Below are 22,561 nucleotides of genomic sequence, written 5' to 3' on the forward strand. Positions count from 1 at the left end.
CTGACTATAATAAACTGATGCAGCCACAGGATCTCTGATACAAACTCTTCCTTAAAGCCCCCTTTTAAGAACCCTTGCATTCTCCTCTTCACCAAAAATCTTTCTTCATTTTCCCTTTCCTTGACTATTGAGCCATGTCTTGTCTAGTGGTTTTGATTTGTCTTTTGGGGAATATCTTCACTGCAGACTTATCTAGCTTTTAGCCCAAACTCCCCTACTGTCCACCCGCGCACACCTTTTTAACCTGGGTTTGGAAGCACTTTAAGCCCAGGCTAGCTGACCCAACTAGGGATATAGGTTAGAGTGTGGCTTCCACTTGGGAAGCAAGAATGCAGAATAAAAAGCTTGAGTGCTGATGGTCCTCCAGTGCTTTCCCACAATTCCCCCTGAGTGACAGACAAATTCTCCTAGTATTGACACAAGTGACTGTGAATGAATTGTCAAGCATATCAGCACAAAGAACCATGGGAAATGCCCCCAGACAAGCACAGGGCCGAAATGGTGAGGACTCGGGTAGGGCTTTGTACTATGACTGCTCACACCTGGCCTAGGCTAATTCAGGTGCTCAATTCTGGCTGCTGATCACTTGGGCTAACTCTGCAGGGAAGGTACTGTTAGACAGAAAATCTCTGGGGCAGGGTATGTGTCTTGCACTGTTCGCAAAGTGCTGTGTAATCTGATTTACTAAAAAGTATTGTGTGTTTAAATTAGACGTTGGCTTACTCAGCTTGTTGTTTTGTATTTGCCACAGGGCAAGACACAAAATGGTAGACCCTACTCTGAAGAACTTACAGTTTAAGAGAGACTCTCAGACAGGTTGAACTGAGAGAAATAGTGGTGGGAGTTGCTATTGTCTTCCCCTCATCCAACATGACGCTATTTGTGCACACTCTTGTGGAGTTCTAACAGCCTGATAATTTAGCAGATTCTTAATTAGTAGTTTTAACATTTCTATTTAAATGAATTAACACATTTCAGTTACTACACCAGCTGTGTGTTTCATGATCAACTTCAATCTGTCTACAGCAATGTTTAACAGGGGCAGGCAGAAAGTGAAGGCTGCACCATACCCTTCTCTCTCAGGCTGTGTTATTTATGCCTCTGGCCCAGCCCATATCATATGAATGCTTCCTCTCCTCTCTTTATTGCCATCCTGCTAGTGAGTTCTCCTTTTGGAAGTGGGAAGAGAAGATAGTTTTAAGCATCCATGATCACCTTTGATACCTTATTTTAACAAAGTTTCAGCCTTCATATATGAAGGCATGTATGAAGTAAGCATATTACAAATGGCAGTGATGAGATTAATTCCCTTTACTTCATCTCTTTATCAGTGATATCCTCAGCACAAAGCTACAGAATATAACAAAAGCTGCTACTCAATATATTGTGAGATTCCCCCTCCACCCCTAAAAGCAAATTTTGTGTGTATGTAAAAAAGCATTAAACATCAGGAAAGATAGTGACTGCAAATTTGTATTGTTCTAAATACTTCTGCTGTATTTACTACATTTCATAAAAACAAGTACAGTATATGCATCACACATCCCTTTAGATTTTGTCCCTGATATTCTGGTTTGAGTTATCTGTTTGATTGTGTTGACACAAGACCATAGCTTGAAGCCTTTAAACTTACAGTAAACTCACTTTGATGAAATAGTAAGAGCACTTAGCTACCATAAAAAGAAAAGGAGTACTTGTGGCACCTTAGAGACTAACAAATTTATTTGAGCATAAGGTTTCGTGAGCTACAGCTCACTTAATCGGATGCATCCGATGAAGTGAGCTGTAGCTCACGAAACCTTATGCTCAAATAAATTGGTTAGTCTCTAAGGTGCCACAAGTACTCCTTTTCTTTTTGCGGATACAGACTAACACGGCTGCTACTCTGAAACTTAGCTACCATGTTTCAGAATGTGCAGTTTGAAATAAATTGCATGAATATCTCTGGATTCAGCCTGAGGACTGCGAGCCAAAGGGGCTGTTTAATTGCAGTGTAGACTTTTGGGCACAGGCTGTAGCCTGAGCTCTGGGACCCTCCCACATTGCAGAGTCTTATAGCCTGGGCCCCAGCCTGAGCCTGAATGTCTACACTGCAATTCAACAGCCCCTTAGCGTGAGCCCGCCTGAGCTGACACAGGGAAGCTATGCTTGTCTAGTGTAAATATCAACCAATTTATTATTAACTTATTAAACTTTTTTGCTATTTTGGTTAGTGAATCTTATTAATGTAAAATCTCTCTTTCTACAAAATGTAATTACAAGTTAACACCGTTATTTCTGGTGTGGCTTCCTCTCATTGCAGAATCTGAAAGGCTTCGAGTCTCATGATATTTCTGTCCTCACAAGCAATTCTTGTTCCACGTTTAAGAAGCCCTGTGAAACAGTCCCTTAAATCAAATGGTTAAAATATTGAATTTTGAAGGAAAAAAGCCTCTTTTTATTCCTAACAAAGACAAATGCATTATCTAAGAAAAATTATCACCTTTCAGAATAAAAATTAAGGAAATAAACTAAAACATTAATATAGAGTTTAGCTGAGAAATACATACTATCTACTTCTAACAAAAAGAACCTCAAACTGTAGATTTAAAAAAAAAAACACTTGAAAGATGGAAGATTGATAAGGCTATTTGTAGAATCATAACTCCCTTCTTTTCCTGTATCCCACCCACAGTCTTACAGTGAATAGGTATATAACAAGTATTAAAATAACCTTAGAAACTTTTCACATTACTGAATAACAAAGAAAACATTCTAAATCCCTACACATGCTGAGTCTCAATTCTCTTCCCTTGGGAAGAAGTAGGGCTTCTTAATATTTAGAGATGAAGCATGCTATATATCCTCCAGTGACTGAACTGGGCATATTTTTAGTTCTTGATGTGGGTCACTGGTGTCTTGTGCTCTTCTGCTTGAGGATGTATGGTATGTTTCAGCCTTGACAATGAACTTGTTCAGTTGTTTGTTACCGCCTAAACATTTTGAAATGCAGGGTGTGTATGTAAAGGGCAGGGTGATATAAAATCTGTGGGATATTTTTAGTAACAGCACTGAAATTCTAGCAGGGTAAAACCTAGCTTCACAGTAGGCTGTGATATAACATGTAGTTTAATAATCTAATGTCTGTTAAACTGTGCTGATCTAGATATCTAAAAGTAGTCATCTGCTTGGCCATCTAGGGATGTATGGTTCAGTTCCCAGTCCTCTTTACGCTGGGCTAGCAAATGCTGTGCATATTTATGAATTCTATACAAAACCACAAAGTGTAGGGTTAGATGGGTTTCTAGGTGTTGGGGATGAGAGCTTGCATGCCAAACTGAAGCTTCAAGAGAATTTAATTTTTATAGTGCGAACTATAGCTCTGCTAATGGACCCCTAATTAAATGTACAAACATAAGAATGGCCATATTGGGTCAGACCAAATGTCCGTCCAGCACAGTATCCTGTCTACTGACAGTGGCCAATGCCGGGTGCCCCAGAGGGAGTGAACCTAACAGGTAATGATCAGGTGATCTCTCGCCTGCCATCCGTCTCTACCCTCTGACAAACAGAGGCTAGGGACACCATTCCTTACCCATTCTGGCTAATAGCCATTAATGGACTTAACCTCCATGAATTTATCTAGTTCTCTTTTAAACCCTGTTATAGTCCTAGCCTTCACAACCTCCTCAGGCAAGGAGTTCCACAGGTTGACTGTGCGCTGAGTGAAGAAGAACTTCCTTTTGTTTGTTTTAAATCTGCTGCGCATTCATTTCATTTGGTGGCCCCTAGTTCTTATATTATGGGAACAAGTAAATAATTTTTCCTTATTCACTTTCTCTACACCACTCATGATTTTATATACCTCTGTCATATCCCCCCTTAGTCTCCTCTTTTCCATGCTGAAAAGTCCTAGCCTCTTTAATCTCTCCTCATATGGGACCTGTTCTAAACCCCTAATCATTTTAGTTGCCCTTTTCTGAACCTTTTCTAATGCCAGTATAAAGGCATGACTTAAAATAACTTGTTAAGTAAGTTTTAAACTAGGGTGCCATACCTAAATCCATAATAAGACACCAAAGACTTAGCACCTCTTGGGGGCTGAGGGGGAAATAACATTTTCACATCTTGCAAAGCATGTTGCTAGATAGGCTGCACAGTATGACTGTTTAGCCAGCAACAGAGTCAACTGTGGTCTAGTATGTACTGTTTTGTTTTGTTTTGTATACTATTTTTATTTCCTTAAACATTTTATGACTAGCAATATGTTTGTAAAGAAACATTCCTAACTAAATGATGATATGACAACTTGAACTTTTCTGCATGATTATGTTAGTGACATTTTGTGCTTTGACTTAAAAAAAAAAATTCAGGAGATATTTTGGAATTTATATTACAGCAGTTCATAGTATCTGTGCTAAACTAAAAGGATATTTATAAGCAGGACACATGTTCTCTCTCCTGCTTGTCAGACTCTTTTGTTGAAAGATTCATATCTATCCACTTTTTGATGCAAGGATAAATTTAAATGAATTGCAAGAGGTGATCGTTTCATAAAGTTCAGTGCTTGAATTGGACAGGTATACTGCTCACCTTTCTATTCTGTTGAGAGTCTCATTCCATTTCTATCACTGTGATACAAATACCTAAACTTCTTGCCTTAGCTACAAACCTGCCTGTGTCATACTACTTATTTCTGTGATGGCATGTGTGAAAAAGAACTAATGAAAAAGCTGGCAGCATTAATGCTGCTTTGAGCAGTTTGAGTTGCTGCATCCCTATGCCCTTGCTTTCTTCCTACATAGCACAAGAATTAGGATGGACCTCCAAGAACTTCTTGCTAGCACAAGAGCTTAGATGTTGCTGAGATGTGCAGCCCTTTCAGTTCCTCCTCTGTGGTCCACAAAGCCTGGAGTATCATACTTACAGCATCCAGTAAGCTGCAATTCATGGAGTGCAGCTTGTACAAAGCAAGTTATTTTCAGAAGATGAACTAAGATTGTTTAAAGGAAAGGAGGGGTAAGGAGTGGGAGATCTCAGAGAATTTTCTTAAATGCAGAGGAGCAATGATGCCCTGCACCTTTAAGCTGGGTGTGGGGGGTATTTGGCTGGCTGGCTGAGTGAGGGGACCAGTGCTTCATAGCTGGAGGGGGGGGTATGAAAACTACTGCAAAAAGGGGGAGTGTGGTCACTGACTCATCCCCTGGGAATGCAGGGTTTAAAAAGAGGCTGTTCGGTGCCTCGAGCCTTCCTTTTTACATGGACCAAGGCTGAAGCAGGGCCCACCCTCCCTCCCTTTTACGTGGTAAAATAACAGGTTTGGTCAACACCTGCTGTGGGCATTACGCTAACTGCCCCCTTTTTTAGGGGGGCTGGGAAGGAATGTTTCCCTTACCACCAGATTGGCTTGGGTGCAGTTGGGTTTTTTTGCCTTCCCCACAGTGGGTTCGGGGGGGCTCTGTACATGCATGGCATGATGGGTGATAGGCCATATGTCGCAACTCATTTAAGTGGCAGATGTTCAGTGCAGGTACTCCGTAGGAAAGGTATACAGTCCCTGGATAAATGGCTTGGAAAAGGGCTTAAAAAGAGCTGTTCATTAAAGGAAGGAATTGGGGGGCGGTTGGAGACTCCTATGATTAGTATGGCAGGGAGCCAAACCTGCCTCCCCCCACCTCCCCCTTCTGATAGCCTACATTAACCCTCCTACAAGCGGCAGGGTGGATGGTAAGGTCCCAGCAACGGATTTTTTGGAGGGACCTGGAGGGAAAAAGAGGGGGAGCTGGTGGAAGCCCACCAGGTAATTATGGAATAAACATGGAATTACCTGCTCTGTACACTGTTATCTGCCAGGTAGTCCCAGACATCTAATAATAAAGTTGTGGCCTGATTAAGCCCATGCCAAATGTCTCCTGTCCTTCTTTCAGCATAGCCAGACAATCACAATCTGGAAGGGAGAGTAAATGAGCAGAGAATCTGACAGATACTTTGTTGGCTTGGTCCTTTTTCTCACATAGCAACATTTCTTTACTGCTACAAGTACTGTGTAAGAATATAGTAGTTTAGTGTCAATTCTCTTGTGGTGAATTGTAAACTATATCAACAAAACTCAGAAGCCTGTGTCTATCTGATGGGGTCCCTGGGGTGCAACCTGGACTGTGGGATTACCTAGACATCTAAAGCCACCAGCTTGGGCTGTGTCTCGCACTGTGATGCTGATGTCAAGTTACACGTCTCCGACAGACACTTGACTTCCACAGGCAGTGACACACCCAACTGAGTTACATGATTAATCTCCTAGCCACTTATGAACCATCAATAGAAAGGGTTCAGCCAATTTCCCACCAAATCCCCAGCCTGGCACCCCAGAACTGTACCATCTTGCATTGCTCAAGGCTCCCGTGGGCAATGTAAACTAACTGATAAGTTCATCACTTCTTCATAGGAAAGTGGACATGCATCAGCCTTTGTAATCTGATCTGTGATTACCCAAGCACTTCAACCAAACACACAGTTTTTAGGTAAAATATAAAAGATTTATTAACTACAGAAAGATTTTAAGTGATTATAAGTAGCAGGCATAACAGTCAAAGTTGGTTACCTAGGAAAAAGGTTAATTCACAGTCTAAATTCTAACTTAAACAGACTAAGCAAGATTTGAATCAGTCTCACCCTAACTGATGGTACAAGCATCTTACAGTTCCTCAAGACAGACTAGACTCTCTTACAGCCTGGGACCAATCTTCCTACTTCAAATTCTTTGTCTTCCAGACCATCTTCCAGGCATTGAGATGGCAAGGGGTGGGTGGGGGCAGGCACAGTGATGATGTCACTGTCCCTCTTTTATACTTTCTTCCAGTTGCTAGAAAGATCCTTGCTGTGACCTGGGTTAGTCTGCCCTCATTGCATACATGCCTTCTCTGAGAAGTGTCTGGGATAGTTGATTTTTCTTGATGGTCCGTTAATGCTGTCTGGCCCGCCTTTGTTGCAACTGACAGGTTGGCTGTGGGTATTTCCAAACCTCACAACATATTTCAGTAGCACATAAAGTAATACTTCATAACTTTATATAAAATGATGTACAATCCAACAGGATATTAAGGTTCAACAGATCAAGACTTTTTGAATACCTCACCAGGCATATTTTGTACAAAACACATAATAATCTTATGACAATTTTGAATATGTGGGTTTTAGGGTGCTACTTTGAGGTACAGAGTATCACAGTATTCAAAAGTGAAAAAAACCTAATTGCTTTGCCAGCACCTTCCATGTTTCAGTGGCAAACCAAAAGTTTTTAAATCTATTACTCATAAAGTCTCAGGGAAGTTTAGCCTTCAGGTGGATTACTGTCATTCTGATTACATGTAGTTTGGTTAACCTGGTGTCCTGGTAGTTTATGCACATTTAGCTTGTAAACTCATGTTTTTAGAAACTGTCAAGAGTGAAAAATACATGGGTTGATTTTCTTTACTCCCACATGCATGCAAGTAACTGGCAGCAGAGTTCATTTTAAATTTATTAATCAGAATAAGCAAGGTGCAGTAAGTTGTCCTTTATCCACTACATATTCATTAAAGTAAGAGGTTTTACAAGTGTGTATTTCTTATCCTATTTCTTACTTTATAGTATAGTACCTGGTTCTAGGAAAGGCCTAGGAAGGCTACACAGAATCAATGTGTCCTGTTCAGTGTAAAATACTTGAATTAAGTCACACTTATAGTGATTTTAAACTTTAATATTCCCCTTCAAAGTATTAAAGTTCACAAAACACATTATTTCCACAGTGTATCATGGTTGTGCATATTGCAGGTTAGATTAAAAAATATTGTTACCTAAAACACTGAGCTAATGGAAAAGCTTATAGACTGCAAGAATTTTTGTTTATCCTTGGAAGATCATGAACAATAAACTTGAACATACTTTCTAGAAGTTGAATGCTGAAAATTAATCCACCACATACTTCACAAACACTGGGTACAATCAATCGTGTGTCCTGAATTCAGGGGATTCCTCAACTGGCAAGAGCTAGCATAAGCTTCTCTACAGAGTCACTTATCCCTCTGCCCCACTTACAAGGCTATGCGGGGGGCATGCAGAGGGAGGGGAAGAACACATGGCACTTCATCTGATCCCTGACCAATGCACCACTCCATACTGGACCACTGCAGCTGGGGTAGATTAGGTCAGCCCTTTGTTGATCTAAGCTACGTCAGGCATCATTTTGGCCGCAGTGGCACAGAATTGGAGGGGAGGAGGAAAGTCATTCTGCTCAGCCCTTTTGGCATTTAGTTGCAGCTGAGGATTAAGTTCATTAATTGCATCTTACAACACCACTCTGAGGTAAGTAGGTGGTAGTATGCCATTTTTCATAGAGTCCAAAGTCAGAAGGGGCCATTGTGACAATGTGGTCTGATCTCTGGTATAATAGGCCATAGGACTTCCCTAAAATAGTTCCTAGAGCATAGATTTTAGAAAAAACATACAATCTTTACTTAAAAATTGTCCGTGATGGAGAATCCACTATGACCCTTGGTAAATTACTCTCATTATTGAAAATGTTCACTTTGTTTCCAATCTGAATTTGTCTAGCTTTATCTTTCAGCCTTTGAATCATGTTGTACCTTTCTCTGCTTGACTGAAGAGCCCATGGTTAATTATTTGCTTCCCATGTGGGTACTTTTAGACTGTAATCAAATCACCCCTTAACCTTCTCTTTGTTAAGCTAACTAGACCCAATAAGCTCAATCTATCACTAAAAAGTATGTTTTCTAATCTTTTAATCATTCTTGTGGCCCATCTGTGAACCCTCTCCAACTTATCAACCTCCTTCCTGAATTGTGAACACCAGAACTGGTGGTCACATCAGTGCAAAATACAGAGGTAAAACAACCTCTCTACTCCTAATTGAGATTCCCCTGTTTATGCATCCTAGAATTGCATCAGCCCCTTTTGGCCATTAGCATCGCACTGGGAGTTCAGCTGGTTATACACTGATGCCCAAGTCCTTTTCAGAGTCACTGCTTTCCAGGATAGTGTCTCCCATTGTGTAAGTATGGCCTACATTCTTTGTTCCTAGATGTATACATTTACATTTAACCATTACTGAAACATATTGGTTGCTTGTGCCCAGTTCACCAAGCAATCCAGAATGCTCTTTATCAGTGACCTATCCTCTTAATTATTAACATTTTTTTAGCTTTTATGGTTTCTTACAGGTCATTGATGAAAATCCTAAATAGCCATAGGTCCAACAACAAATCCCACTAGAAACACATTCGATAGATGATGATTCCCAGTTTACAATTACATTTTGAGATGTAATTTAATATAGTCTTAGTTTTAAATCAAAATGTCATGCCGTACCAAGTCAAATGCCTAAAAAGTGTATTACTTTGGTATAACTTACGTTGCTCAGGGCTGTGAATTATCCACACCCTGGAGTGATGTAAGTTATACTGACCGAAGTGCAGGTGTAGACAGCACTATGTCAGTGGGAGAACATCTCCTGCCAACATAGCTACTACCTCTCGCGGAGGCAAGAGTTAAGCCAACAGGAGTGCTCTCCCCCATTGGCTTGGAGCATCTTCACCAGAAGCATCAGTGAAGCTGCACCACTGTGAATGATGTAATGTAGACATAGCCACAGTATACTATATCAACACTATTACCTTTATCAACCAAACTTGTAATATCAAAAACAATATCAAGGTAGTTTGACAGGATATATTTTCTATAAACCCATGTTGATTGGCATTAATTATGTTACTCTTCTTTCATGCTTTATTAATTGAGTCTCATGCCAATCACTCCATTATTTTACCTAGGATCGATTTCAGATGGAGAAGCCTATAATTACTGGGTCATCCCATTTATTCTTTTTTTAAAGTGGCACAACAGTAGCTTTCTGCCTTTTTTTGTGGAACTTCCCTGGTGTTCCAAGATGATTGAATATCAACATTAATGGTCCAGCGAGCTCCTCAGCCAGCTCTTTTAAAATTCTTGGATGCGAGTTATGTGGATCTGCTGATTTCGAAAATGTCTACTTGAATAGCTGTTGCTTAACATCCTCCTGAGATGTTACAGAGTAGAAAATGTTATCATATATAACTACATCTGTTTTTTCCTCCAAATATGGAACAGAAATATTTATTGAACACTACTACCTTTTCTGCATTATTATTGATAATTCTACCATTTCCACCCACTACTGAATCAATATCATTAAGATTCTTTTTGTTCCTAATATGCTTTAAAAAGTCCATATTGTCCTTTATCTGTGCTGGCCATAGATTTCTCCTTGTCTCTTTGCTTTCCTTGTCAATAAGGGTAAGGAATATGAGTCAGATATTTAGATACTTGTTGAAAGACACAAGAGACTAGCGTTCCAATTTAGGAATTCCTGGCTCTGTCCTGTGATAACACCTTGAGGCCAACCCCCTCTTTACATATAATATGAAAACTACTAATAATCTGAACACAACTCTGATAAACGGCTAGTCATCCATCTTGTTTATCAAGATTCTTTTATAGATTTCTTCCCCCACCCTGCTTATTAATTTAAATGTGTCTCTATCATATGGTACTATTGCAAAATGCAGCTCCAAGTACTGTCCTAAATTAAATCCAGTAACATGGGCCTTTTGATCAGTATAATTGACTTTGGGTGTATGCAAACAAATATTTATACTTTTTAAACACCTTATTTGTGGCTGAAATATGCCGTTTTGTTTTGTTTTTTACTGTATATTCCCAAGTATCTGCAAGCAGGCTTCCTGTGGAACATATAGGTGGCATGGTTTATACCGCCAAAGCTGTGGATGTACTTAGAGTATCATAAATACTGTATTAAGAAATAGCATATTTTTAGTGGGTAATATGATCCCACTGGCCTATTTGCCTGTCTGAGTATATTACAAAAGTCCCATTGACTTCTATAATTTTAAAGTAAAAATGTTTTCATTATAACCCTCTTCTCCCTTCCCCCATCCCACACTTGTTACTTTCCCATACCTTTTAGAATGAAATTGTCTATGCTTGATTTCTTCCCAGAGGTGAAATATATGGAAGATTTGAGCTAATCCTGTTCATTTGTTTGTTGCTATGTGATATGGTGAAAGGAGTGTTTTTGTTTTGTTCCTGCTGTTAAAATTTGTAACCACTGTATTTTGGGGGAATAACTCAAATTTCTGCATCTTGAAACTACCCACTTCGCATGTACCTCTGTGCTGTGACTAATGAATAATGCTTGATTAGTAAAGTTCTAGAGGCAGACAATATGTTATATGTTTGGGTAATTGAGGGAGCTGGCCCTGATTGCAGGCTTTAAAGCCTGCGGGCTGGCTAGCTCCCCTGGTCCTGGACTGAAACCATGGGGTCCTCAAGAAAGAGTGCCTGCTGAAAGCATTCCTGAAGAGCAAAGTGTCCCTTATGCTTTATTCATGTAGCTCTTCGAAGCATGGCAGATTTTTAGTCCTGCAGTTGTTTTTACTTGACATACCAGAACTCTAAGCAACCCAGAACTGAATGCCTGCTCAGGAGAGCTTTCCAAATTCTGCAAAGAGACCACTCTGTCACTCCCACCCAATTGCACATTTCCTGAATTTCAGGTGCTTCATTGTGAAATCTTAGCATCACTTTGCCTTTTTTTCTTTGTGTTGAGTAGAAATTAAAGAAATTTTGGCACTAACTCCCCATCCAGTTGAATATGTGGTACTTTAACATAAATCAACACTGGTTCATAGTTCTTAGGGTGGTGTGTTCCTTTATGAAAGTTGTAAATTGGAAAAAGAAACTTACTTGAGTTCAGTAGGTCTAATTCTGTGTTTGCTTGCATTACAGTTAACTGGAATGGCAGACGATCCCAATCTATGGGTTGGAAGATTACATTCTCTTTTCTGTTGTCCGGTGGAAACTGTTTGTTTTGTTTTTTTTTTTCAAACTCCAAGTACTTTAACTAGACTGCTTTCCCCCCCAAACGGCTATTTTTAAGAGTCCCCGAATTCTAAAGATGTGACAACTTGTGTTTCTGCTAATGTTAAAAAGCTGTTTGCCCCAGCTGAATAACAGAATCTCACTGCATTTCAGTATACATATAAAACGTAAGAAACTTTTACATAAGGTGAACATATGCTTCCCACCCAGCGTGACTAAACTCGAAAGAAAGCAAGTCTGTTTCAATGTAAACAAGCTCTGGATTTCCTTCTCTCTCCCACCACCCCCCATCATAGTGACAACTAATCAGGGAGCCATAACTGTAAACTGGATGATATTTTTCCAGTTTAAGTTCAGTTCATAAATGTAAGTTGATGTTAATGTAATTAGCATGTTTCCTTATGTTTAAAAGCCACAAGATAAGTCAAAATAAGACAGTAGTTCCAGCCTCTCTTATTTAGAGACCTCTCTTTGTAACAAATTGGAGCATGAGCCCACTCCCTTATTTCAAACCCTGATACAAGTGTTCTATCTAGCTTTTTTGGTTTGCCTATATCTTTCTATTCTCTTGTATCCTTCATTTGCTTTTTCTTTTTTTATGGATTTTTTTTATTGTGCTTTGTTTCTCAGTCCTGTTTATTCTTTTCCGTCCCTCTTTACAGTACTTTCCTCCCTCTTTCTCTGTTTGTTTCATGGTGCTCCTCTTCCTTGCTCTTGTTCTACTGTACATCTCTACTCCCTAGTGCTGCCACCTGTTTCCCTGTCCATCCATGCTGCTCGCTTCCATATTAGGGGCTTTCTTCCCCTTCTCCATATTTTAGCTGAGGGGTCTGTTCGCCCAACCTCACTACTGCTGCTTGTTTCACACCTTCCCTTACATAGTGCTGCTTCCTGGCTCTTACCACAGAGATTGCAGAGAGCAGCTACTAACACAGTACTGTATAGCAAAGCCTCAGCAGCAGCAGAAACACAGCAGAAGCAGGAATAACTGTGTGGCCAGCAATCCCCTGGACAGAGCAGAGAGACAGGTGCACCCTTGGAAGGGTGTAGCATCTTCCCTCATTCTTGAGATATGTAGCATTTAAATTCCTGCTTGTGGGTGACCAAAACATAGATTATATTTCTCACCACAGGTTGGGAATCTGCTATTAGTATCCCATTGAATTATCTTGGGATGTGGCTTACTTTGATGATTCAGGCAAAATGAAATACTGAATTCTAATATTTCCATGCAAGTCAGCATATGTGGTGTTCATTTCATGTCATCTTTATAGTTTTTGTGAAACTGGAGTCCTACATGAAGCAGCCGAAATTGCTTTTCCTTTTTTGCATATAACATCCCACCAAAAATTAACTGCATTTGAATTTTGTGTTTGACCTTTAGTCTTAAGTTCTCTCACAATTAAGCCTCATAGTTGTATAAAATCGTGTATAAACACCAATGCTGACCTGAGGTGACTTGAGTACAATGGAATTAGTAAAGTGCACTTTACTAGGATTGCAGAATATCTTTCAAATTTCAAGTAGTATCAAACCTTAATGTTGTTAAAGTGCAGTTACGGTATGAAAAGTGACTCCCTAAAAATAAGTTTATAGGTTCCATTTGTCTCAGTGTCTTTCAGATCCATTTTTTTTCAGTGGCACCAGTAAAAAGATGGCTTTCTAACTGCCTGCTCTGCAGCATTAACATGGGATCTGAAAGTTAAAGCGTTATTCTCTCTTGCTGGGCCACCTGTTCAAGATGTTGTGCTTAGAATTTTGTTCGTTCATTTTGGTGTAAGAGTGGGATTCTACTCTGCCTTTAATCTCATATATATGAATTTACCCTGCGGTATAAACAGGAGTAAAAAGCAGCATCAACTTTTTTTAGCTAGAAAACTACACCGATGTGACATGAAATAGACACGCAGTAAGTCTATTCAGTAAGCTGCTGTTTTTACTTTGTCAGCTTTCTAACCATAAAGAGGCATAAAACTTAAGACCATAAGGGACCACTACATAATCTAGCCTGACCTCCTTTACATCACAAGCTACCAGCACCGTCCAGCCACCCCCACACTAAACCCAGCAACCAAAATTAGACCCCCAGGAGACTAAGCTATTGTGTGCCACAGGCACAGAATAGAAGATACTGAGCGGCACCAATGGCAGAGAATTAAATGAGAGGCACAGAGACTATCCTGACAAATGGCCCATGCCCCATGCTGCCGATGAAGATGAACCCACAAGACTACTGCCAGTCTGAGGTGGGGTTAAAATTCCTTCCTGGCCCCACATGGTCTAGATAATACTTAGTCCTACCATGAGTGCAGGGGACTGGACTGGATGACCTCTCGAGTCCCTTCCAGTCCTATGATTCTATGAGATTTTACAAACCAAAGCACTGAACCAGAAGGGACAAACAGGGCTACTGATCTCTGCCCCCACCCCTGCAAACAACCCATCATGCAATCACAAGCTTGTCAAGCTCTCTTAAAACTAGACAAGTTGTTTGTCCCCACAACTCCTATTGGAGGCTGGTTCAGAGCCATAGAGAGATAACTTGCATAATAAACTATACTGCTATCTTTGAGTTCCAGTAATTATTTCTTACAACCTTGTTTACTGATTTTTATTTATTTAAGGAAAGGTGTTGATCTAATCACATAATGTCCTTAGTTGCTACACATATTACCTGAACAGATGGATCCCATTCTATTATAGCATCACTGCTGTTCCTGCTCCTATATTTTAAGGAGATGCTATCAAGCTTGCTGTTGGTTTCGGTCACTTTCACTTATTGTTAATAACCCCATAGAAACTTGGATAAAAATCAATTAAAAACTTATTTTAATGTATTTTATTTGTGTAAGAATTTAAAATGGCTACTAGCTATTTGGAAAGACATTTCTTGGCTGTGGTGCACTAGCATGATGACATTCTAATGCTCCACAATCTTATAAGAACAGCGATACTGGGTCAGACCATTGGTCCATTTGGCCCAGCATCCTGTCTTCTGTCAGTGGCCAGTACCAGGTGCTTCAGAGGAAACGAACAGAACAGGTAATCATCAAGTGATCCTTCCGCTGTTGCCCCTTCCCAGCTTTTGGCAAACTAAGGGCTATGGCCCCTTCAGCGTATGGTTTTGCATCACTGTCCATCCTGGATAATAGCCCATCAATGGACCTGTCCTCAATGAATTTATCTAGTTCTTTGTGAACACTGTTATACCCTGGCAAAGAGTTCCAGGGGTTGACTGTGCACTGTGTGAAGAAGTCTTTTGTTCGTTTAAACTTGCTGCTTATTCATTTCATTTGCTGACCCCTAGTTCTTGTGTTATGAGAAGGAGTAAATAACACTTCCTTATTTACTTTCTCCACACCAGTCATGATTTTATAGCTCTCTATAATATCCCCCCTTAGTAATCTCTCTTCCAAGCTGAAAAGTCCCAGTCTTATTAATCTCTTCTCGTATGGTAGCTGTTCCGTACCCATAATCATTTTTGTTGCCAGAGTCTGTACCTCGTCCAATTCCAGTATCTTTTTTTTGAGATGAGGCTACCAGATCTGCATGCAGTAATCAAGATATGGGCATACCATGGACTTATATAGAGGCAATATGATATTTTCTGTCATCTTATCTATCCCTTTTTTGATTCTCAATATTCTCTTCACTTTTTTGACTGCCACTGCACATTGAGTGTACATTTTCAGAGAAGTATCCACCATGACTCCAAGATCTTTCTTGAGTGGTAACAGATAATTTAGACCCCATCATTTTGTACATATAGTTGAGATTATGTTCTCCAATGTGCATTACTTTACATTTATCAACATTGAATTTTGTCTGCCATTTTGTTGCCCAGTCACCCAGTTTTGTGAGATTCCTTTAACTCTTTGCAGTCTGCTTTGGACATAACTATCTTGAGTAGTTTATATCATCTGCAAATTTTGCCACCTCACTGTTTTACCCCTTTTTCTAGATCATTTATGAATATGTTGAATAGTACTGGTTCAAATACAGACCCTTCAGGGATACCACTATTTACCTCTCTCCATTCTGAAAATGGACTGTTTATTCCTACCCTTTGTTTCCTGTCTTTAATCAGTTACTGATCCATGAGGGGACTTTCCCTCTTATCCCATGAGAGCTTACTTTGCTTAAGAGACTTTGAGGGACCTTGTCAAAGGCTTTCTGAAAATCCAAGTACACTATATCAACTGGACCCCCTTGTCCACATGCTTGTTGACCCCCATCAAAGAATTCTAGTAGATTGGTGAGGCATGATATCCCTTTACAAAAATCATGTTGACTCTTCCCAACAAACCATATGCATCTATGTATCTGATAATTCTGTTCTTTACTATATTTTCAAGCAATTTGCCTGGTACTGAAGTTTAGGCTTACCTACCTGTAATTGCTAGGATTGCTTTTGGAGCCTTTTGAAAAAAAAATGGCATCACATTAGCTATCCAGTCATCTGGTACAGAAGCTGATTTAAATGATAGGTTACATAACACAGTTAAAAGAAAAGGAGTACCTGTGGCACCTTAGAGACTAACCAATTTATTTGAGCATAAGCTTTCATGAGCTACAGCTCACTTCACATTTGAGTTCTTTGAGAACTCTTGGGTGAACGCCATCTGGTCCTGGTGATTTATTACTTATTACTGTTCAATTTATCAATTTGTTCCCAAACCTCCTCTAATGACACCTCAATCTGGGACAGTTCCTTAGATTTGTCACCTCAAAAGAATGGCTCAAGTTTGGGAATCTCCCTTACATTCTCAGTTGTGAAGACCGTTGCAAAGAATTCATTTAGTTTCTCCACAATGGCCTTATCTTCTTTGAGTGCTCCTTTCGCATCTTGATCGTCCAGTGGCCCCACTGGCTGTTTAGCAGGCTTCCTGCTTCTGATGTCCTAAAAATTTATTTTGCTGTTACTTTTTAATTCTCTGTCTTGAGCAAATATTGTCTAGCATCTTCAGAATTCATTTTGTTGTGTACACAACTTTTCTCCTCTCCCAACCTGACCAGCAACTTTGGCTTATCTGTTTGGCAGCAAGACCCAATTTTTTTTCTCTGACCCCTTCCTTCCTTGCTTATCGGCACATTCTGATCCCACTTAACATTTTATTTGGAACATCCAGTACTTTCTGATTCTTCTCTTCTGATTTTGGTATGCCCACTCATTGAAAAGATGCCACCTTTGTTTAACTTCTAAATCCACCCTTATCACTCCAAATCCCCCAGGGTAACTGCTCATTCTTTCACAGCAGCTCAGTAATCCCCATGCTTTTCTCGGACTCCCTAGGCCTTTAAACAATTCCTAGTTTAGTTGTCTAGCCTCTCAGCTACTCCTATCTCAGTGACATTCCCCAAACAGAGTGCCTCATGGTTACTCTCCTTCCAGCTGTTGTACTTTTCAGGGTAATGGGGTCCTTTTTTGCCCCTTCTGGCTGTGAAGCATTCTGCAGGTCAATGTACAGTGTGTGTTCTCCATTTCACTGAGGCTTCTGAGGCCCCATTCAGTTTATAAAATCACTGAAGGCAAAGGTATGCTCTGAGTTTCGATAAATTTGCCTTCCTGTCTAAGGTTACATAAATTTGTAGGCCAGAACAAACTGACAGTGCACCTTAAGAGGCAGCCTCAATCTGGCACCTGTGTGTGTGCACTGGGTGGAGGGGAGAGAGCATGAGAGCCTTTCCTCACGGTGAACCCACTCAAGAGGCAGCTATAATTTCACTGCTTGTACAGCCAGCAGTGCACTCAGTTCAAGGCTGTGTGTGTGTGGGGGCAGGGTTGTGACTATGGCCCTGCCTCTTCTCCAGTGTGCAGTGGAGCTGAACACTTTTTATCGTGGGGGTGCTGAAAGCCAGCTAAGGAAACTGTAAAGCAGTGTTCCCCCAAACTTTACTTTGTGCCCCTCCTACCCCCCGAGATCCATGGCTCTGGAAGGGGGGGCATGGATAGGAGTAAGGGTGCCGAGGCTCGGGCCATAGTTGGGGGTGTGCCTGAGGCTAGCAGCCAGGGCCTAGAGCTGTGGGTGCTGCAGCACCTCCCTCATCCTTAGTTCCTGTGCCTATACCAGTGTGCCACTCTGTCCCCTGATTCCACCCTCTGCATAAGGGGAACAGCCTACACTTGGAGGAATTATGTTTCTGGTTCCATGGGCCTCCATGTCCAGTGAGGCTTGGGGTCTATGTCATATGGTATAATACAATACTGTCTACATGTTAAATGTTATACAGGCATTTTCCTGAAATGAAACTTGAATTTATCCATTCATAAATACGCTAAGATATACTGGAGTCTAAGGACCTACCAAAACTGAAGTTCACTCATTAAACAGTGCTTTGTATTGGAAGCTACTGATACTTCTGGTTGTTTTTTGTTTTGTTTTTGTTTTTTGTTTTGGATGGGGGGGTGGGAAGGGGTTTTTATAATTTAAATTATTGAGCTCTTTCCCCCAGGGAGAGCAAAAAGGGGGAAAGGATGTTTTAAGGTGGTACTGAGTTGATGAAATGGCTGTTTTACAGACTGTGCAAAGTCTGACCTAGTACTTTAAGTACAGAAACTTTGAACGACAGGGCTATATTAGTTTATGAATTAAGTAACATTAGCCTCCCGTCTCCTGTAACCCTTTCTACCATGTTGAGTTGTGAAGTGTGTGCAAAGGGAAATTCTTCTGTTGATATCTTAATGAGAGAAAATTTCCTGTAAATTGCCTGTTGATTATGAAGTAGAAAATGAAATAATGAATTGTGCAATCTTTACAGTTGTATATTGGTTACCCTGTCTTTATCAGGCAGTTGGTCTGTAGCAGGTGCAATGAGTGCATACGGTACCACTTCTAGATTTTATAGTTTCACACTATAAAAAAAAAAAAATTTTGCTGCTTCCTTGATCATGCAGTTTGGTTTCTCTCTCTCTCTCTCTCTCTCAAGAGCCTGCTCAGCAACCAAACCCAGATTTCAGGTGCCGTATTCCACAATCATTCTGTAGTCTGTAATCATAGAAACAGAATGTTCCTCCTCTTATTCCTCCATTGCCAACAGTTTCTGGGTGGGTGAATGTCAGTAGCTGGAGCTATTTTTAAAGGCGAGAGGTGAGGCTTGTCGTGCAAAGCTAGAAAGAGGGCGTTTGTTTGCAGAGCAGAACTGACATCAAAGTGCAGATTGCTGCCTACTGGCTAGCCACTTGCCTTATACCAGGTTATCTTCAATGTGTGTGTCAGTCACAAAAATTACAAGCTAGCCCAGAATGTATATGAAATATTGCTAGTATTTATGATCTGGAAGACTGCAGCTTTTTTTTTTTTTTTAATTTCCATGAGCTGGACTTTGAAACTTGGGCATTCATACTAATCAACTTGAAGTACCTGCTCAGTGCTGCTTAACTAAGCAATCACTTTCCACTTCTCTTCACAGGATAATATAAATGTTTTTCTGAAAGCTTGTGAAAATATTGGATTGAAAGAAGCTCAGCTCTTTCATCCTGGGGATCTTCAGGATTTGTCCAGTCGAGTTACTGTCAAGTAAGTTTTTTTTCACCTAATGTTTTTAAAGTTAGCTAATATGTTTTACAGTCAGAGTTTTAAAAAATGTTTGACCAGAAAATTCTTGCTTAAAACAGGTAGCAACAGAGCAGTTTTGAAGCAGTGTAGCTCAGAATGGTCTTAGCTTTGTTAAAGTCTGTTAAAGTTAGGTCTGATATAATTAGTGCAAATATTTCCTATAATGAACCTTACTTTGTAATTTAAATTAGTATTTTAAAACCAACCAGTATATTGGTTTGCTAATTAATATTTAGTGTTTAAAGATGTGAAGCAGAAACTGCTCTGTTAAAATTTAATTTTAGAATAAATAAACTCTGTAGGTGAATTGTGTGCTATAATAACCAGAAGGTGCTAAAAATAGATTCTAAAAAATTTATTTCTTGATTTATTTGTTTAAATTTTGAAATCAGTAGTTTAAAAAAATCTCAAGGATTAGACTAGTAATTTGTGGCATTCAGATGAGTTGCTGTGGGGTATGAGTATTGTATTTCTGAAGTACCACACTTCTCTCCACTCAGAATATCATTCAAAGATTTGTTACTGAACATCACACTTCAGAGTGGGGAGAGAAACAGGAACTAAGTACAATGTATTGAGACCACTAGATGTTGGATTACACTCAGAGTAATTGTTCTGTTTACAGATGACAATATTTTCCCATGAAATAGGCATGTTTGTTCTCGCAATATAACTCATTGCATCCCATAATTTTAGGACTCATGCTTTTCTCATTTGAATGGGAGTTCTGTTAACTTCAGTGAGAATAGCATAGAGCCCTTAATAAGCTGCCAAGAACTTGGTAGTTAACAGGTGTTACTAAGGTAAATATGGCATGCAGCAAATTTTTCCTTGGGCTATTTAGCTTTGTAGTGGTTGGCACTTTTGTTCAGTTGTTCAGCCCCAGTAGGGGAAGGGGGACAGTGGGTGGGGACAGAAACAGACTATCTTAAATTCTAGGATACTTACTGAATACACATGTCCTTTGATTTTGTACAATTGTTTGAGTTGGTAGGAACACTTTTCTTCTTCTTATCTCTCTCCCCCTTCCCACCCCCCCGCCCTTTGGTAAAGGTGATGAGGGGAAAAAATGTGAAACAACCCAGCTTTTTCAATCTGGAAGATTCTCGTATAGGTTGCTCGCATGGGAATATGCGGAAATGTTCTTCATGTCCGTTGCAAAATGAAACTTAATTCAGGATTAAACTCTTATGCTTATGACAGCAAGATACTTCTAAAATATTTGATTTATTTGGCCTGATGATTTAGCTGTTGATGATTGAGCTGCTGAGTTTCAAAATGTTGGCATTCTTGACTTTATGCAGTACAAGGAGCTAAGATGTTTGGAAACTCTGCCTTACTGTAATTATTCACAAAAGTCTCCAAATCCCTATTTTAGTCTAGATTGACTTTAAATATAGCTAAGAGTAATTTAAAATGGTGTGTGATTAGTCAGTCTTCAGAAAAGTAAATTCTGACAATCTGAAACCTGAGGGAGGTCACATAGTAAGTTAACAAACTTCTGTGCAAGGTATGTTGTCCAACTTGTCTGAGTACTAACCACAAGTCACAAAAGTAGCAGGTGTGCCTGGGTGGTGGTGGTCAGTCATGAAATGAAAGAAGACTTGTCTATCTCATTTACATACTTATATAGCACCCATTACTATCTGTGATACCTGAGCATCTCAGTCTTTAATGTATTTATTCTCAAACACCCCTGTGTGATAGGGCAGTAGTGTTATCCCCATTTTACATATGGGGAACTGAGGCACAGAGTGGCTAAGTGCCTTGTCCAAAGTCTTTCAGGAAATCTGTCAGTTTTCGCCAACAAGGTTAGTAATGACTGGGACCTCTAACATAGTGAACACCAGTGAAAAAGAGGTAGGGTCTTAGGATAAAATTGGGAAAGAACAAGTTTAAAATTATTTAAACAATTTTAGATGTCTTCAAGTCACCAGGGCCTGATGAAATACCTCCTCAGTCAGCTCCTTGAGAGTTACAGGACGTATCTGAGCCATTAGCGATTATCTTCAAAAACGCATGGAAGACAGGAGAGATTCCAGAGGACTGGAAGAGGGCAAATATGGTGCCCATCTATAAAAAGGGAAATATAGAGAACCCAGGGAATTACACACCAATCAGCTTAACTTTGGTACCCAAAAATGGAGTAAATAATCAAGCAATCAGTTTGCAAACATATTAAAGATATGGAAATGGGCAACAGGAAATGGATCACTAGATTACCTGTTCTGTTCATTCCCTCTGGGGCAACTGGCATTGGCCACTGTCGGAAGACAGGATATTGGGCTTGTTGGACCTTTGATCTGACCCAGTATGGCCGTTCTTATGTTCTTAAAGTGATAAGTAACAGTCAGCATGGACTTGTCAAAAACAAATCATGGCAAACCAAGTTAATAGCTTGCTTTGACAGAGTAACAGGCCTTATGGATGCGGGGTAGAGGGGGGAAGCAATAGATGTGATGCATCTTGACTTTAGTATGGTATTTGATACTGTCTAGCACAGGGGTTCTCAAGACACATTTTTTGGTGGCCTCAGAGTGTGGCCAACAACTTTTGCTGGTGGCCACTCTCACACTTTTTCCTAAAATACTTAATTTGCTTTAGGAAGAACAATTAAATGTGCACATTTACACTTCCAAATCATTGTAATTTATTTATTGCTAGCTAGTAAGTCTGCTGTGAAAAGTGATATCAACAAGCATACAAATATCGCTTGTCACAGCAGACTTACTCAGGCCTGTCAAGCCTTTGGGACAAATTAAGCCCTGGATGGTGAGGTTGCGGGGGGGCTTGAGCCAAAGCCCGGTGGCCAGAGCCTGCTTCCCTGCTGCCTCGCCACCCCAGGGCTGAAGCCCAAAGCCTGAACCCCACCAGCCCTGGGAAGGTGGGGAACTCACTGGCTGCCTGGTCCTCCAGCATTGTGCCCCAGGTGTCTCCACAGGGGGAGTAGGGCCCAACCACTGCTGACAGCACCAGCAGTCAACATCAAGGCAGTGCATCCAGGAGCAACAGGGAGGGACCACTACTTTGCCCCCTCCCACTCCCCCAATAACAGTCTAGGGGGCTGTGGCCGCAAAAAAAAGCCCCTGCTG

At 40.3% G+C, this 22,561-nt stretch overlaps 1 protein-coding gene across 5 annotated transcripts in view; it reads left to right on the top strand.

The window, feature by feature from the left end:
- The window catches only part of LMO7 (LIM domain 7), a 174,148-nt gene that overhangs the window by 66,563 nt on the left and 85,024 nt on the right, over positions 1–22,561 (top strand). For all 5 annotated transcript variants that reach the window (XM_073346972.1, XM_073346981.1, XM_073347005.2 and 2 more), the window contains one exon: positions 19,324–19,430. In XM_073346972.1, the coding sequence (XP_073203073.1) occupies positions 19,324–19,430 (107 nt within the window). The remainder of the gene's footprint in view (positions 1–19,323; positions 19,431–22,561) is intronic.

This window comes from Lepidochelys kempii, chromosome 1, assembly GCF_965140285.1.
Source record: "Lepidochelys kempii isolate rLepKem1 chromosome 1, rLepKem1.hap1, whole genome shotgun sequence".
Classification (NCBI taxonomy): Eukaryota; Metazoa; Chordata; order Testudines; family Cheloniidae; genus Lepidochelys; species Lepidochelys kempii.